This window comes from Acanthochromis polyacanthus, chromosome 7 (assembly GCF_021347895.1).
Source record: "Acanthochromis polyacanthus isolate Apoly-LR-REF ecotype Palm Island chromosome 7, KAUST_Apoly_ChrSc, whole genome shotgun sequence".
NCBI lineage: Eukaryota > Metazoa > Chordata > Actinopteri > Pomacentridae > Acanthochromis > Acanthochromis polyacanthus.
The window spans coordinates 25172009-25190668 of NC_067119.1; the positions used below are offsets into that span (position 1 = coordinate 25172009).

The window sequence follows — 18660 nt, forward strand, 5'->3', positions numbered from 1 at the left end:
GATATCCAGTGTAACTCTTTCTGTGCCCAGCTTCAATCTTTTAAAACTGGACAGTTTCTAGTTAGTAAATAGTTTTACACAAGGTCTGGATTAATTCTTGGCTTTGGCAGGGATTTACATCAAGCCTCAGTGCCTGACCTGGGTCTTGTGTGAATAGAAATGACCAGCTGTCTGCTGAAAAGGAATCTGGTGCAAATGTTCAAACATAGTGGAATGCCTGTTCATTACTTTGTGGGATGCTCATCATTTGTGCTTGAAAGTCTGAGAAAATGCAGCAGCGTCTTTCCCGTTTTCACCAGGCAATGTGGCGTGATGACTGTGGCGGCACAGGGCATCGGGGCACTAGTGCAAGGAGCAGCAGCTGTTCCAATAGGTCGCTCTATTAACACCTTTTGGAAAGAGACTCCAGGCTCACCTGGCACTCATCCAGAATGGCTCTCTCACTGTCAGCACTGACAGAGTAGGGAGGATGCAACAGTATTGTGCAACACATTTTTAAGTAGGAGGAAGTGTCTGGAACATGAGTTTCACATGCACAAACAAGCACTACAAGAACACATTTTGAGTGTACAGGCATTGGTCTCAGAGTGTGCTAGTTTGTTTACATAGTGAAATGCTTTCACCCACTATCCTGCAACCCAGTCTCCATGACTGGCAGGGCTTTGCCATTATGCTGTTATTTTCCTCATCTCATGTTTGTCTCCTTTTGTCACTCTCCAGTGTAACAGTAACTGTATCAGCCAAACTACAAGACACTATTTTAATTTCAATTTGTTTTACAGTATGCAGTGGAATTCAGAATTGCATTCAGCACAAAGCGTAGTTATGTAGTTTAATTTTTTCACATGCTCCTACTCGCCACAAATACAAACACAGAAATGATAAAACTGACCACATCAGCTTTTCCAGATGTTTGTCAGAAGCATTTTTTTTTGTAGCAGGTATGACTCAAAACAGATTTGTAATACAATAGCTGCATGGAAATGTTGTCTCTAAGGGCCGGTTTTAAATGCTCTGTAGATCCTTGGTGATGCTTGAACTCCCTTCTTTCATTGTCGTGGTCTACATGCGCACTAAAGATTTACTTAATGAGAAAAATATGTTATAAAAATGGTAAGAAGCTCTTTAATTATTAGATACGGACTAATTGCTGCCTGAAGTGTTGCTGATTAAACTAGCATGAGAAGCGATTGCTGCAATTAGAAATGCCCGTTTGTAAATATTTGAAATAAAACAGTATATTTTTATTACTTTAGAGGAAGGCTGATATGGCTTGTGAGACCCAGTTACATCTAATTGGTGAGAGGGACACAAGAAGTTACTGTGGAGATTGTTCTGACAGAATGTTTTTTTCCCCGTGGTGTGAACAGTAAGGGATGAAGTTACATCATTTACTGCAAATGACATTTTTGGAACAACCTCCATCTGGTCTGTGGCGATTTAGTATAAAATCCTGAAAAACGTCAAGAAACACAAAAGCATGTAGAGGACAAGTTATGATAAAAAATATTAATCATTTTTAGTTGCCTTTAGACCCAACATCCTCAGAGTTTGCATGCTCTTTGTGGAGAGAACAAACAAATGAATAAATGAAATTGCAGTTACAGATGACAATCTGAAATCAAAGCTGGTGCAATACAAGTGCAATCTGACATGAGCTTTTTTCCACAAACTATTAGGCTTTTGTGACTGTTGTTGGAAGTTTCCCAGGACTACACATGCTTTCACATGGGATGATACAGTATATTGCTTTTCTGGAGCTGAACATTTCTTTTGCTGTCCTGCCAATGGGTTTTGTTTCATGAAACACAGAGCTCTCTGTCGACATATTACAGGTTCACCAATAAACAAATAATAACAATTGGGAATAATGTTGACCCCCTTAGTTTTAACAGTTGAGGTTTGGTGTATGCACCTGGGAGTGTACTGCAGTAACCCACTGTGTGCTTGTTTCCCAGCTGCTGAACAATTCCATTTTTGGTTGTCTGTTCTGAAACGGCCGTGTCTATTTTACTAGCGTTTTACTTTTTGCTGTGGTCAGTGACCACACCAGACGTCCAGTGGGATTACAGTTACTGTCTTTCTATTGAATATAATCTTTGAAAAGCGATGATGGAAGTGAGACCCCACCACACTGCATTTTTCATCAAGCCAGGAGAAGTGATATGATAGCGGTCTCAGGGGAGATTGTAAACCCCTTGTTTGCCTTAATTGATATAATGAATGGCATGTGTTTTCAGCCTCCATAGTCTGGTAATTGCCGTTTTTAACACCCATCAATGAAATATGTGCAGTGGAATGAGTGAAGACATTAATGCTTTTGAGCGCAAATGTAGTTGACAGTAACAAGAAGGATTCCCTGTATTGTTAATTAGCTAACTGATTTTATGTGGAATCAGTGAAATGTGTAATTCCTTCTTCAACCATATTTTTTTTAATATCTCATATTTCTTTTTCTAGGTTTGTGTTTTCTTAATCCATGTCTGTGTGGTCTTTGTCCACATCAGCATGTTTAGAGTGAATAAAATAATTTGGAATCAAGTATAGATTATTATGAATTAATCTGACTGTTGTGATTGTTGATGCTTTGCTGTACTTTTAGAGAAGAATCTGGCTGATAATTATTCTTCTGCGTGTCCCACAGGCTGGAGGATCAGACGAAAAAGCTCCACAAAGACATGAAGAAAAGCACAGAGGCTGATTTAGGTATGTTCTGCCACCAACTTGTGTGTTACCGCCTGGTGTGCCATTGATCTCCACTTGTTCACCACAACATACCTCATGTTGCTTGGCAGGTTTTTCAGGCCTAGAAAGATGTTCGGTTGTCTTGGTTTGTGTGTTGGCTCTCCAAACGACTCGACAAATGAGACGAGAGAGTATGAGCCTCCGCCTTAATCTTCTTTTGCAGGCTTTTCCCAGCTATCGTAGCGGGCGCGCGTTTTGTCTGTCTGTTTGTGCAACATTCAGCGAGGGCTCACTTTGTGTACCATCTCTGCCGTCATTTATTTGTGCATTCGTCTGCCACAGAAACCATGTTTACTCTACGTGCATTTGCTTATTTGTTGGCTTTAGATTTTTGTGTTTGGGAAGTAGCAGTAGGCATGGCCTGTGGTAAGTAACCAGTTGTGGGGGTGGAGGGAGCGGGGACGGATGGAGCAGTGAGAGGCTTCTTCATTTCCTCTCCTTTGTGCTGTGGAATATGGATGTCTGCATCATCAAAGTGTCATAGCTGTCAGGGCCTCATTATCGTTAATGGATTCCATCTGTTGCACAGGTCCCATCTCCACCAACTGCTACCGAACAAAGAACCGGACCTACTCTGCATGTCAGCACTGAATGTAATACACTCTCTCTATATCGGCAATCGTTTATCAAATCAAAGGTGGTGATATGCAGAGTTCAGTCTATCTTTTGAATAACATTTTCGAGGTGCTGTTTCAGTTCACATCTCCAATTAGGCTAAATAACAGAAGACAAATACGTTAACACCTATTTGATCACTACTAATATTCTCAGGTCACCTTTTGATTTTCATGACCCTCAGTGATATCAGACAGTCAAATCCAGCCGTTTGCTGCTTGGAGTTCAAATGAGCGAGATGCGGAAACGCCACACCGTGATAATTGATTGGTTGAAAATTGGTCTTGAGAGAATCCCAAGGGAGTGTGAAAAGACCATTGACTGTTCCAGATCTCCATAAAGCCCATTTTCAAAATAGGGCTCCTCTTGTCAGCTCGCGTCTCCTCAGTACAGCTCATTTATTTTGATGCTGAAGCCATAATCTGATATGTGCTCTGTGTCTAAACAAAGTGGCATTTGTGCAGATTAACAGTAATTGGTGCTGTCAGTGTAGAAACATGGCAAAGATTCTTGGTGCACTGGTGAATATTCAGTACGGCAGACAGCCCCACCACCCCCTCAGGTTTTTACAATGGGGGCAGCGCTGTGCCATTCTCCTCATGCTCTTTCCCAAAAGCTCACTTTTGAATACCGCACCGCATAGAAACGCATACAGAGATGAAACGCTTAAAGCTTTTGTTTAATCCGCAAAAATTCCCTCCACAGTGTAAGAATAGTATAAAAATCTGTCGGTGAATTGGATTAAAATGTGCAGATGTGGACATTTTCATTAACCATTTATATGGGCTGCAATCTAAATGACTGACTTTGTTTTAACAGCATTCTCTGTTTTTGTCTGTGTGGCTGTCAGCCATGTCCAAAGCAGCGGTGAAGATCTCTGCAGACCTGCTGAGTAACCCGCTGTGTGAGCAGGACCAGGCCTTCCTCGAGTCCATGACTGCTTTAGATACAGCCATGAGAAGGATGGACGCCTTCAACCAGGAGAAGGTCGGACTTATTCTCACACTTTACATTTTTAGTATTTAATTTCACTCTTTTGCTGTTTTTCTCTCCTTTGTTTCTCTTTTTTTGTCTTTTGGCACTTGTCGTTTAGAAGGAGATTGGTATCAGGTGAAATGTTTTTCCTCAGACATACAAAGTGGGAAACTAGACAAGGTTTTGTTGAAATTGCATGTTTTCGGATTTGTCAATATTGTGCTGCCTGCAGACTAAAAACTATCCGTATGTCTTTCCTTCTGCTGTTTTTGAAAAGCATCTGTGGTATCATCCTCTATAAGCTCAAGCTACTGGTTATCAGCTGTGAAAATTGATGCATTTGTGACTCACTGGTGTCTAAAATAACTCATACAATAGAAGGGCCCTTTTCCAACAGGAAAATAAGCCCTGCCACAAAATTCATAACAATAACTCACAGCTTGAGAAGCGAACATTTGTATTGCTTGCATTACATATGGAAACAAACATTTGGCTTCTGTTCAACTCTTTTTTACATTGACGGGTCACACATATAGTCTTGAAAGGTTACAGCAAAAAGTTAGTTCGTGGAGTGGGGCAACTGTAATGAGCATGAATTTATAAAACTTATGCACAAACACAATAAACTTCTCCGATCAATCCTGCAGCACTACATTTTTCAGTAGCACTAGATGAAAATACACCCAAGGAATCACCAGCGTTTCAGACTGTATCAGCAGACTGACAGATGCCGACAGGCAGACCCAGCCTGACATTGTCATACTACTAGGGTAGCCAAAATATGGTCCATTCCTTCCTTCATTTACATTTGCTTTCATGTTTTACATATTTACTGGTTGTGTTTAGATATTTGCAGCATTTGTTGATTTGGAAGGCATTTCTTTTAATGTTTTTACTTCTCACTCTTGTATGTTTTGTCCTAAGGGCCGGCCGTAGTTAGGCAGACATTTCTTTCCAGAACTGTAAGCAGTACAGCGTACTCTTGCCTGCTCTTCCACAGCTATACTCTGTGAAGATCTCTTCTTTGGCTGTCAGGCCTCTTCAGATTATTTTCCGGGTGCACTTCAGTTTTTGATTAGAATCATCGCCACAGGTAGTTATAATGTGAATCATAGTGGCACCGCATGTGTGCATCCTCAAGGCACTCCACTGTGAAGGGTAGACATTTAAAGAGGAAAAAAATACAGGAGAGAACACAGGAGATCACACTAAGGCATATACCGATTGACTTTTTTCCATCTGTGTTTTCTTGACTCATTGCCCTGCTAGTAGGTGTTCTAGGCTTTTCACATTTGTTGCCTTAAAAATATTCCCCTTTCTTTTCATTTTTTGTTTTGAACCAGAATGATTTCATAACCTTTCCCACAACAACAATCCAACAAGGGGGGAGAAAATGAATACCTTTTAAAATAGTGGATAAATTTATTATTCCATGATAAAAGTGTAGTGTAGTATCTCTGGAATAACAGACCATCTGTCACCTGGAAATGTACATATAGGCTTGAGAAGACATGATTTATGTTTTCTGTGAACCCTCATGAAGTGGACTCAGTTTCCATAGAAAATCAAGAGGTAATCTGTTCCCTAAGGTATGTGACTGAGGAAGTGTCCAAGCTGCAGCCTGAGTTCCTGGAAAAATGTTTTGAAGTCCTCATTTGAAATGAGCACATTGTCTATCTAAGTAGCTTAAGCTGGGGAATAAATCTCATCGCACAGTAAGTTAATGTATAGTATTTATGCATTTAAAGCATAATATCACGTCAGGAACTTTTTTCCTACTTTGACAGAAAGTGAAAGAAATTATTTTAATGCATAATAAACGTGAAAAGTGTAGGGTGGAGTTTTAGCAACTATTCTGTGGCAATCACTTTTGTTTCTGTCCTTCCTTCCTTCCTCAGCTTTGACACACCAGTCTTTCAGATCGGTTTTGCTCACAGCTCATCAAATTTTACTGGAGCCATTTTGAGTGACTAGACAAAGTAAAATGTAGGTTGGACTGAATGTGTGGGTTTGTGACCCGGGGTGCGTATGTTCCAGGACTTGGCTTGGTTGAGTGCCCAGGAGAGCACTCCTGCCAGTTTGACTGTTTTCAAGGATAGAGCACTTTCACATTCTTCAGATTTTGTACAATATCAACTTAGCTTTTCCATTTTCAGTGTCTTTTGAATTCTCAGCTAGACACAAAAATTAAATGGCACTAACCACGCACACTTGACTGAATGGATAAGTAACGTTGGGTGCTCTGAATCTACGGCTCTTTCCGTGTCAATTGAAGACTTTAGTTTGAAGATATCTTCAGCATCAAAGTCTCCCTGCTACACTTTTTTCCTCTTGGCTAAAATCGCTTCAGGCAGTCGTCTCTCATTTCAATGTGGTTTTGTATTTTCATGTCTCGAGTAGCAAAGAATCTCTATGGTGTGTAGTAGCGGATCAATTTTCTGGCTATATGGTGTGTAGTTTTCCTGTTTGGTTCTGTGACTCTGATGTGTTTGACAGTGATTCAGCCAGGCACTTTGATCCCAGCACAGTTTCTCACTTGTTGAGGACAACAGTCACCAACCGTATTGACGCGGTTATTTATTTTTTTCAACACACTTTCATCCGGAGTGGATTTTGACAGCTAGGTCACACCTGATTTTCTCGGCACTTCTTTCAGTCTTACTAAATAAAAATCCTCGCCTTAACACGATGTTCACTTCCAGATTTGGGCAGGGCTATGTGGCCCCTTTTGTAGAGTGGCTAAAAGTGAGCTAAAGGCAAAATAGCGATTGCGAGTACTTTCTGGTCAGTCTGCTGTGTGTATCACCTCTAGGTTTGCTAGGTGTTTAAAATCCAGCACAGCTCACTCGAACACTGCTCTAACTTCTCCCTTCAAGCTGGCTGTTGATTCTGACGGCACCAACAGCAAACCTTATTGCTCCAGCAAAACAGACACAAAAGCATCCACCCTTTGCTCTTCTCCGTGTTGAGACGAGAAGTTCCGCCGCAGGGCCCACAAGTGAGAGAGCCAGCAGATAAAACGTGCAGCGATAATGAAGGCAGCAGTGGCCCAGGTCTGTGTGTTTATTTCTGGGGCTGAGGAGGGCGCACAGCCCCGCCGGCACACTGCTGCCGAAGCTGAGCCCCAGTGTAGATGGCGGCAGCGCAGTAGAGGATGCTCCGTTTGGAGGGATATTGATTTCCTCTGCGATCTGTGTGTATTTTTGGGAGGCCTGTGTGCCGGGATGGCCTCTGCCCCGTGACTCACTGATGGAGACTGCTGCTTGAGCGCCGGCCTCAGGCTCTGCAGGGCCTCCAAGGAATAGCTCTGCCCCCCCCTCTCTGTGGGAAGGGGCAGAGGGTAGAGGGCACCAGCATGCTTAAGCAAATCTGCCGCTGTTCTTCTCCCTCCTCGCTGCATGCTCTCACCTTAGAAGCAGCAGCGCAGCTCCAGTCGGGGAGGGGGAGATGGTGTGAATATGTAAAACAAAGAAAATGTGAATTCCCATGTACTTATTTGTTATTGGTTCTCTGTTTTCCCTCAAACCACAATCAACCATTTTGTACTTGGAAATGTGCCTGTGTGAAGCAGCGAGTGTTGCTGTATGTTCTCATAGATGGTCAGGGCATTTTTACAAAGCACAGCTGCGATCTTGCTTCCTTGTTCTGGTGTGATTGACTGTCCTTCCAATAGCAAGTGAACATATGATTAGTGGAGCTGCTCACTGTTCTCATGCAGCTGTCACTTCACATCTCACCGCTTTAGATTCTCCTTCACTGTTCCTTTGCGTTTGCTGTTCACTTGACTCGATTGCCTGGTTGACTTAGCTCCGTTATGCTGGCAGATCCAGTCATAGCAGTCATTTTAAATCTGCAATGTAAATGACGTTCTAAACTTTATTAATTGTGCGCCAACTTCTGTCGATGAGACTTGGCGCTGGGGCTGGAGGCCTTGAGATGAGATGTTCGTTTACTTCCATTTAACACCCCCCCCCCTTCCCCTCCCTCCCTCCCCTGTCGGTTCTGGCAACCAGAAGGAGAATGCAGGAAAATATAAACTGTTATTGTTAAAATGTTTGTTTGTAAAGAACTTTCATCTTGTAAGGCAGCCCACCCTCCACAGGATTTGAAATCAGTTGGGCTTTTCTTTCATGTCCGTCCCCTGACAGTTCCATCCTTTTGTATCGCAAGCTCAATGAATATTCAGGGGTTTCTCCTCCGGGCTTGTGTACAATAAAAGAGTCAACGTCATGAAAGTTTCTTTGCAAGCCCCCCCCCCTTCCCCTTTTTCTTGAGTGCTCTGTTTGAAATATACACAAGTGTTGATGTTTGTGCCGCGGCATTACTTTGCAGCTAATGAGCGAGAGATGTAGAAGCTATTTGGTTCCGACTTCACTTCTGATGTAACTCAATTTGACAATGAATAACAATTTGTAATGTGGCTTCCCTTGATATAGAGGTTAGTATTGCTTTTGTTGACAAATGTCTTTTATATTTCAGGTCAACCAGATCCAGAAGACCGTTATCGACCCTCTGAAGAAGTAAGTGTCAATCTTAAATAGTCCTACTCTTCAATTTGTTGTGTTACAACTGTGGGTTGGTTTTAAATGTCACTCTACATGTATGTTATAGTGTGTGTGTGTGTTTATATATATGTGTGTGTTTACATAAGACTGTTTACTTAATTTAGAGACATGCCAAATCATAGGGAAGACTTGTAAAGACACTTTAGTTCCGTTTTGTGGCTTAATCTTCCTGCGGTGGTAAATCCATAGGACACTCTGGCCAGACGAGGCCCAGTGCTCCATAACGTTTTTATTATTTGACCTAGCCCTGTTTTCACACTAGCTGGGCGGAAAGTATAGCAGCAGTGCAGGACCACAAGAAGGCCTGCAGTGTAGTAATACAGATTGTAAAAACGAACTGGGGAGTGAGCGGCAGTGCTGTGGTGGTAGTGTGTCTGGAAGAAAGTTTATTTGGTTCTCATTCCTAATACTCGCCCCCATTTGAGAAGGCAGTGAGTGCTATTCCATTCCTTAAGCCCCACTTACACACACACAGACACACACTCATGCAAAGCAGAGGTACTGAAGGGAGTGGCTGGACGATCCCACCCGTTCTTCCGGAGCGCTTGTTAAGGTTTTGCTTCCTCCTCTTGGCTCCTCCCAGGAGATTAAACATGTGCTTTATAGGAGAGCACGTGCTTACTGTTTCTATAGCAAATTTGTGTTGAACTTTCTCCTCCATAAAGCTGTCAGTTTGTAAAATAACCAATGTCAAGAGAATCCTCTGTCAAAACATGAATCGGTTAGGTCAGACTGTGTGCGTGTGTGTGTGTGCCTGCACACTAAGCCCTCTCTTCCTCGTGCGCTCTGGTGGCGGAGCAATGACAGGATGGAATGGTTCTAATTTCCTCTTCCTGGTGGGCGGCAGGCGGACGTGTGGGCAGGCTCAGAATATGGCAAAGGGCCCAGCTTCCTGGGCCCAGAGCCGTGGATTGGTTGAAGAGAAGAACTGTCTCAGGACAGTGCACACTCTGACACAAACACGCACACAAACACCAGTCCACATTTGAGAGAGGACGCCGTCTCACAAAGATAGCATTTTGGACCATAAAGTTAAGTATTTACATGATGCTAAAACTCAGCAGAGGAAGTAAGTTCATAAATGAATTTTAATGCCGAGATAACCTGACCTCTCTATTAACTTTTTCCCCTTCTGAAAAACACAGCACTATTAGTTATTAGTTTATCAAAGTGTCTTGTATAGAAAAGCAAGACACAAAAGCTGCTATACTTTAAAGCTTCCATTAAGATTCCATTAGTCCTTCACTAATGAGTATTTTTCATTATTGACTTGTCTCAAAATACTCTACTGGTGATCTTGTGTCATTGTAAAGACAATTAGCGAAGAGTTGAAAAGGAGAACGTTACGTTAATGGAAGACATTCAATGGGTTGTGTGTGTGTATGGACATGTGTATTTGTGTCCATGTGTGATTGCTATTTAAAATTTTGGCATCCATCGTTAATACTTAGTGTGGTAAAATGCACAGTAAACAGAGAACAAAGTGGCCCCCCACTTCTAGCCTCTGTGTCTCTTTCTTTCTCTCAGGCCCAGACGTGAGTTTCATGCACTCCACGGGGTCACTGAATGACATCACATGTTTATGTGAGGGGAGGGGAGCGCATGGGCATTGAGGCATTTGTGTTATCTAGGCCTTCGAACCTAGCCCTTTCTGCTCTGTTGCTCTTTTGGGTGAGACAGAAATCAAGCCTGTTTTGAGACCTTTGTCCCAGGTTGAGCTAGAACTGGACAAATCACCTTCACTATCTCAGTCAGAGGAAGACCGCTCCTGGAGCAGGTTCTGTGGCCTGAAGCCAGTGGGACTATTTGGAGAGGGGAATGAGTGGATTTTGCTTAATTTTGTTGCTCTTTTTTTATGTAACTGACATTCTTTTTTTTTTGTACACAAGGTGTTTATTTTTTCCACCTTATCTGTTGTATCATTTATCCAGGCTGCGTGAGTTTTGATCAACAAACATGAGGCATGTCGCAGCAGATCGCTCTTTTTGCTGAAACAAAGGAGGTTCTGCTGGCATGTACGTCACACACAAGTTCCCATGGCGCACTTCTCTTAAACCATTTGTACTGCAGGTGGTAGTTATTTTACAATTACAGCAAACATACTTTAACAAAACTTGCCACGTGATGATGTAGCCTTAAGTCTTCATCTGAGACCGTGACACTTGGAGGTGGTAATTTTGCACATAAACATTTCACTTTCCCATGCTGTGTGTTTTTTTGCAGTAGTGAGTTATGTGATCGTGATAGTCGAGAGGGACAGCCAGCCTTCTAGACTGAGGGTGTCTAGACCAGACTTAGGCTTGGCTGATGGTTCAGACTGGCCTGTCTGTGGATTGGCAGCTGCTCATAAACACACTTTCTGGTCCAGATGCTATTTCCATCCAGCCTGTTCACCACACCCTGACCTGTCACATGGACAGTGGTGTGCCCTTGGCCCCTGCGCAACCCTCAGCCAGCGTAAGACCTCATCCAGACAAGACTGACCGCTAATGCAGACCTTGCTGGCTGACCGGTAGCTGTCCAGCCACGGCCAGGACATCGAGGGAAATGTCCAAAGCCTGGACAGTTTTAGACAAAACTATTATTGTAAAGTATGAGTAGGCACCTTTGACAGGGGCCACTGCTGCATATTTTCATGTGGAAGCCTGGAAACCAGCTGAGTCATTGTGACCTCTAGGCATGGACAGCCTTCAGGGTAACATTGAGACATCAGCATCCAGCACGAAAAGGGCGAGAATGATATAATCAACAGTTGGCTTTGTGTCAAGCTCTTTCTCCTCCTTCAGCACTGGGACAACAGTGGTCATGCATTTTTGGAGAAAATAAAATCAGCCAGCAGCATTGTCCCGTTTAGAGTCTCACAGCAGGCCATCGCGGTGTGGCATGAGGAAATTGCGCCATGCCGCCAGGTGAACTAACCTGATGAGAATTCTGTCAGCCTTTGTGTCGTATGAAAGCTGGTTTGTTGCCGCATTGTCATCAGCCAATAGGATTGTGCTGGAGAGCAGTCATGCCTAGAGGGCAGTTACATAATCCCTTGGCACTTCAAGTATGTGTACACTGGAGCAGATAGTAGACTTGAGGATCGGCATCCACCCCTGCCATAAACTGGGCCAAAGTGGTATTTTATAAATAGCGGTGGAGCGTGGGCTGTGTGGCTGGGCTGTGCTGAGCTCTGTGATGTCACTCAAACGCTACAAGACCACTCCTTGCTTAACTTCCTGTCGGAAACAATCCCTGCTTGTCTAAGACAGAGCCTTAGCTCAATAACTTTCCCCACCCCACACCCCCACCCCTCCTCTCCTGGCCTCTGGTAAGGTGCACGGGACGACACAGTTGTAATCTAGGTTCTCGGTGGTTCCCTCATCTGCTGCACAGAGCAGGGCAAGGGTTGGCATAGAGAGGAACGTAAATCATGAAGCCCACACATTTTGTGGCTAATAACGCTATGGGCAAAGGCGCACATAATAAACTATTGTAGTGATGTGCCTACACAGTTGATAAAATGCTTTAAATGAGTCATTTAAATAAAAAGCTATATCTAATTCTTCATTACGATTGTTTTTTTTTTATTACTGACTCACATGTAGCAGGCACCTGGGTGAATAATCTGGTAACACTGTCATTGTTTTTGTTTATATATTAGAAAGGCCAAAAATAATAATAATAATTCACTGGTTGCAAAATTGATAACTACTGGGATTTATCTCAAAGCTTGCTGACGTCGTACTTTCCTCTTTAATCTTTTTTTTGTATATTCTAAGCCTTTTGAAACTGATGAAAACAGAGCTCAGCTACCTCAGTTTACAGAAATGATGTTGGTTATTTACTGTATATTAAATACAGATGCTGCGTGCATTCGAAAATATTTTAGTATCACAGCTTAGATACTGTCTTCTGCAATTTTTGCTTTTTTTCCCTTAAATATTATGAGTTTCGATATTTACGATACTCAGTATTCCTGCTTCCCATAAAAAGCAGCCACAAAACCAGTGCAACAAGTCCCAGGATGAAGCTCAGACTCCTGTTGCTAAGTTACAGATGAATGTTTTCCTATTTTTAGTGCTGAAGACCAGGATTCTTGTTGCAAGAATATATTTTCATTTGGAATATGATAATTGTCACAAAATGAATTGTTTCATGCCATTCTGAACTACAGTAATTAGATAATAGATTAGATGAAGCTTAATGCAGAGCTGTCCTCGGGGGTTTGAGAGTACCTCTACAAGAAGATGTTTAAGAGATGAATTTTATTACATCATAATGACTCTTATTAAGATGCGATGCAATGCAGAATGCATGTCTACAAATTTCAGAGAGCAGGGAAAAGCTGCTTCAGTGTTTGCAGAAACTTAACTTCCTCTCTGTAAAATTTGCGTTGTTTTTATTCCCATATGAATATGCTGGCGCGAGTGTCTGTTTTTTCTCCTTTTTTTGTATGTTTGCGTGCATGCACACTGCCCTGGTTGCATTAGGCATGTCTAAAGTGTTCTGTATGCTGCATTGTTTCAGGTACGGCGGTGTCTTCCCCAGCCTCAACATGGCAGTGAAACGTCGAGAGCAGGCGCTGCAGGACTACAAACGGCTGCAATCAAAAGTGGAGAAATACGAGGAGAAAGAAAAAACCGGGCCCGTTATGGTCAAACTCCATCAGGTACCGTCAGTTAAAAGCTTGCATTGGTGCACGTGTTCGTCCACTCGAATGCTCCCTCTTACTGCAGGGGAGCAGAGTTCACTTGCTCTTACATGCTGCATGTATTGTGAATAGAGCACAATAAGTGGAAAAAGACACAAATGCTGACTGGATATGAACAAAAATAGTTGAGCACATGCATACTGTACATGTGCGCTCCTTCACCCACGCAAGCTACCAGGCTCTCAAGTAGTGTCTTTTCAAAAAGGCACTGCTGCACATCTACAGGCACGTAATTGAGAATTGTAGACACACACATACACACACGACAAGGCCACTACAGAAGCACACACATTCACAGATAGTGCTGCAGTGTTGCCTATGCTATTGCCTCTAACACATCCTCACATGGTGAGCCACCCACACACATTGAGAAAAGCACTGTCAGGGGAACAAAGCCTTGAAGAGGCCCCCACATCCCTGCCCTTTCCCTGTGCACTTAAAGAAATGATCCTGACGAAACACTTGTGTGGCATTTCAACTGGCATGTGTAAAAGAAACTAAGGTGAAGGGACCGCATACCATAATGCAGCGGATAAACAATATGTTGCAGTTTGAATATAGCACCCCCCCCCCCTTTCCCATAATAAAAATTCTCACCCTCTCACACTTATTCATTGTGCATTCCATAACTCCATGCCTACAGTAGACTACCCACTAATACATTCACACACAGATCAGTGGTGCTGGAGTCCACTCACAGCCAAGTCTGCCCACATTACCCACTCCTCCTCACTGTGGTCGTGATTACAGCCTTTTTTTTGCACTGCTTCTCCGTGGGAATTAGGCAAATATCTTTCTGAACAATAAGAAACAGAACACTAATGATGGCTCAAGTAATGAATTAACTTCAAACTAACTTGTTTGTCTTCGCTGGTGTTTGTTTTTCTCTTAATCTGTAAGTCCTTGTGCACGTTTATGTGGAAAAATCTTTAATGCGTACTGTCATTGTCACATCTACTTCCATTGGTGAAGTGAAAGGACGCTCTCTAAATTTAGAGCTGACAGGGGCCATCGGTGAGCCGTTCGTTTATTTCTTTTTTTCTCCTTCAACTCAGGCAAGAGAGGAGCTCCGACCAGTCAAGGAAGACTTCGAGGCCAAGAACAAGCAGCTGCTGGACGAGATGCCCAAGTTCTACCACAGCCGCATCGACTACTTCCAGCCCAGCTTTGAGGCTCTCATCCGGGCTCAGGTTTGTGACCCCCCACTCACAGCTGCGTGCACACGCCCTCCACACAGTGTGCTGTTCCACCCTCTGAGCATTGGTTAAACATTGCATAAAGTGTCTGATGAAGGGCGTGTATAACCCAGGCAGTCTGTCTCCCTGCATTCAGTTCTAATGTGATTAACCCCCAGTGGCGGCCCACACTACTGTGTGTACAGGAAGGCCTCATCTGTCTGGCTCCACTGCAGCCCTGCGAGCCGTCCTCTAACCTGAAGCTTCTCTTAAAGCCACCGGGTGTCTCAAGTTAGCGCCACCATGTCCCCCTCCCCCACCCCAGAGCTGCCTGTCCTTGTCATTTCCTCTTTGGGACGGTCACCGGCACACTACTAATGAGTAAACTAGATTATCCCTGACCTAATGACAATTATCGAGTTCTGTGATGCACTTTGAACTTAAAATTAGCAAACAGAGTAATCAAATATACCCAACAGTGTTTCCACAAATCTGAGCTGAGGTTTTCCTTTTTTAGGAGATCTAATCATATTTTTTACCTTTTACCTGGCTTTGAATTGGGCAGGAGCTGCTCTTAGTCACACCAGCTATTTTATTCTGTCTACATTATCTTTACTCGTGTCCACACATGAATGAGCATTTTCACACTTCCATACACACAGCCATATGTGGGTGGTCAGTGGACCAGCAGACCTCATCCCCAGCCTTGCTGTATGTGCTCGGTTTCATCCTCTGTTCCCGTCTCTCCCAGCCGCTTGTTGCTGCTCAGCTCTCAGCAGCAGCAGCAGCAAAAAGGCACAAAGGCTGTCTTTGTTTTGAGCCTTCAGCTATGAGTTCTGTCCAGCAACCGTCAGCAGGAGACACAGCCTGACCTGTCCACCTGTACAGATGTTGATGAATTGAGACATTGTCTTCATTTAGAACAAACAAACAAAAAAGCGTTTAGAGATTATCCATCGTCAGTTGATCCTTTACCAGTGGACACACGGTTTAAGGACTGCATAGAATGCGACTTAAATTATTCATTATTTTCAGAGGTCAGAGTGTAACTTCTCTGTATAAATATTAAGCAGCTGGGACTGTGGCATGTTAAAATGCCCAGACAAAAGTCATGTAAATTAAAGCTCTGTTTTACCCAAAGGCTCCTTTTTTGTACTGTAGGTGGTCAAAGCTGTGTGAGGCTGCGTTTACTCCTCGCGGTGACTCGACTAATTGTAATAGTAGTCTTCGCTGCAGATGGAACCTAGACACTGATCTGGTGTACATTATCATCACTGGTCATATGGACATTTCCGATGGCTCTTTCAACAAGCCACTTTTGGAAAAAAAATATCCGCTTTACCCCCACAAACAGCAGAAACCCAATACTTATGGCCCACTCATGTGGTTTAGGTGGCAAATATTGGTATAAACATGCAAAGACTGAGAACTGAAAAAGGCTTATACAAGGTGGTGTAGAAACTTGACTTTTTTTCCTTTTGGCTGACAGAGTCCAGGCTGCTTATGACAAAGTTCTTCAAGCAGTTCTTCCTCTGTTGTGACCCTTTAAGTGAATAAGTATTTTTTTTTACCTTGGTTGGACTTGCTGGTTCGGCCTGCAGTTGAACACACATGAAATTTCAGAGACACCAGAGACACCCCTTAAGAGCATGGCATCATATGCATTGCTGCATGAACAAATATTGAGATGTGTGTGGGTTTCAAGGGGTTGTATTTCCCAGTACTTTCATTCTCAGCCCACTCTTCTGGAGTCTTGTAATGTGATTAAAGTCTATTAATCATCAAAGCAACTCTCTAGGGAGCCTGACTCATGAACTAAGGGGAAGAAGCAGGGGTGGGAAGTGTCAAGAAAGCTTTCAGTGAACACTCTCTATCTCTTGTTCAGATTGGGAGAGAAAAGCAGGGTCACTACCCACTGAAGTGCTGGGTTTTGGGGCTTTGTCAGAGTTGTTTGATATCTGTGGGCTCCCTCTTCTCCTCTCAAATCACTTCTCATTAGCAGGGTTGAGACGAGCAGCTTCAGACTTGGGTAAGTAAAAGCAAGATTAAATTGTGTGAGTGGAGCAGAGTTTGGATATGAATTTGGAGGTTTTTTTTCCCCTAAGAGGCATCCAAGAAAGGTCTGTGGATTGACCTTGGCCAGTTTTTTGTCAGAAGACAGACAAGGTTTTTTTTTGTTCTGCTTTCCCAGACTAAGTCTTTTTTTTTCTTTGCTGCCCACCAGGTGGTCTATTTTACTGAAATGTACAAGATCTTCAGCGAGTTAACAGACCAGATCGACCAGGCAGGGCTGACTGATGAGCAGAGGGAGAGGGAGACCGAGGCCAAGCTCAGCGAGTTGCGTGCTCTGTCCATTGTCGCCGACGACTGAGGGAGGAAAGCTGAAAACCGGGAAGGGCTCTTTTCATGCTTCTCTGAATGGACTGCACTCAAGCTCCTCCAGAGTTCAAACGGACAGCAGTGGCCTTAACCTGATTATCAGTTTGTTTCCTTGCGGCCTCATCACCCCCCCATTCCTCTTGCACTACACCCTAATCTTTCATTCTCTCTATAAAGACGCTCTGCAGCTCAAAGCAGCTGAATGCCACATTAACTAAGCCATCAGCCAAGTGCAACATTATAAGCCAATATGTTGTCTTTTTTTTAGTAAAGGAATCAAATAGAGCTCGTCAGAACTAATTAACAGGGTTACACTTTGTGGTTTCAGAGATATCTATACGCATTTGTTCCTAAAGTAGGAAGTTAGCAAGGAAATGTTTTTATTAGTCACATCAGCCACATCACCAGCAATCTGTGAAACATCGTTTTTATTACCCTGCTTTGACAATAGAAACCCTACAGGCTGAATGTTATGTAATTTACTGTAGGTTATCGACAAAAAAATGTATTTTGGTATTTTGGCCTTTTTCTGGTTGTCTTGAAGCTCTGTGCCATGTTGTGTGAGGGCTTTTTTGGGACTTGAAAGATGATAATGTGCCTGCCTTGTCCTGACTTTGGATGTAACATGAAAACTAAGTTGTGTAAAGAGACACTTTGTCTGTGCAACGATGTTGAAAGGTCGACCACTCAGGCTGCACTGATAACCAGTTGCTGTCTCAACAAAAAACAAAGGCTGGTGCTCCCTCTAGTGGATAATACTGATCATGACACATGCTTTCCTTTTGTTCACGCCATCCATCCTTTGTTCTATTGTTGGTCTGAGTGTGTGTTAGCAAAGAACCTCACACATTGTTGGCTCTCTACAAAGTCCTTCCTCTGTACCCTCGACACCAGGGTTGGAAACCGAAATTTTTTGGCTTCTTTGATTTTGGACCAAATCATACTGTCAATGCACTCCTTTGTTTCCACCTTCTATCAGGTAGAGCCTCAGTATGATGAACACACTACATGGTAATGTGCACACACTGATTGTTCCCATGTCACAGTAGTGATTATTTTAAGGTGTCGTACCATCAACTCAGTTATTTATTCTTTGATCTTTTTGATATGGAAATAGTTGAAGAAAGTGCTTAGTCTGTTGCACGTCTTTGTGTTGTGTTCTGCAATGCAGAATGAATTAAATCTAGTTAACTGTATTAATGAAGGTGCTTTTCTAAATGAGACTTTAAAGTGTATTAATGGTTGATTTTTTAACACAACTAAGTGAATTCAGTAGCATTAGAGTGGGCTTTATTTAGGCTTTTAAATGTGTATACAGAATGTTTTCAGCTGTCTCCTCAAGGTGAAATCAATTAAGTAAATAAACTGAGAACAGCAACCAGTGACTTTTTTTTTTCAATTATGTTTTTGCCTTGATGGATTTCAGCTTAAAATTCCTCCAGGTGATTACAGGTAGTTTAAGTTTTCACTCAAACACGGGTAAAAGTGCATCATGAATGGAAACATACAA

At 42.8% G+C, this 18660-nt stretch overlaps 1 protein-coding gene across 1 annotated transcript in view; it reads left to right on the forward strand.

Moving 5' to 3' along the window:
- The window catches only part of bin3 (bridging integrator 3), a 45371-nt gene extending 26843 nt beyond the window's left edge, over nt 1–18528 (forward strand). Inside the window, exons 4-9 of the mRNA XM_051950619.1 lie at nt 2645–2706; nt 4211–4347; nt 8815–8855; nt 13413–13554; nt 14652–14786; nt 16996–18528. Of these exons, the coding sequence (XP_051806579.1) occupies nt 2645–2706; nt 4211–4347; nt 8815–8855; nt 13413–13554; nt 14652–14786; nt 16996–17142 (664 nt within the window). The 3' untranslated portion in view covers nt 17143–18528. The remainder of the gene's footprint in view (nt 1–2644; nt 2707–4210; nt 4348–8814; nt 8856–13412; nt 13555–14651; nt 14787–16995) is intronic.
- The last annotated feature ends 132 nt before the right edge of the window (nt 18529–18660 follow it).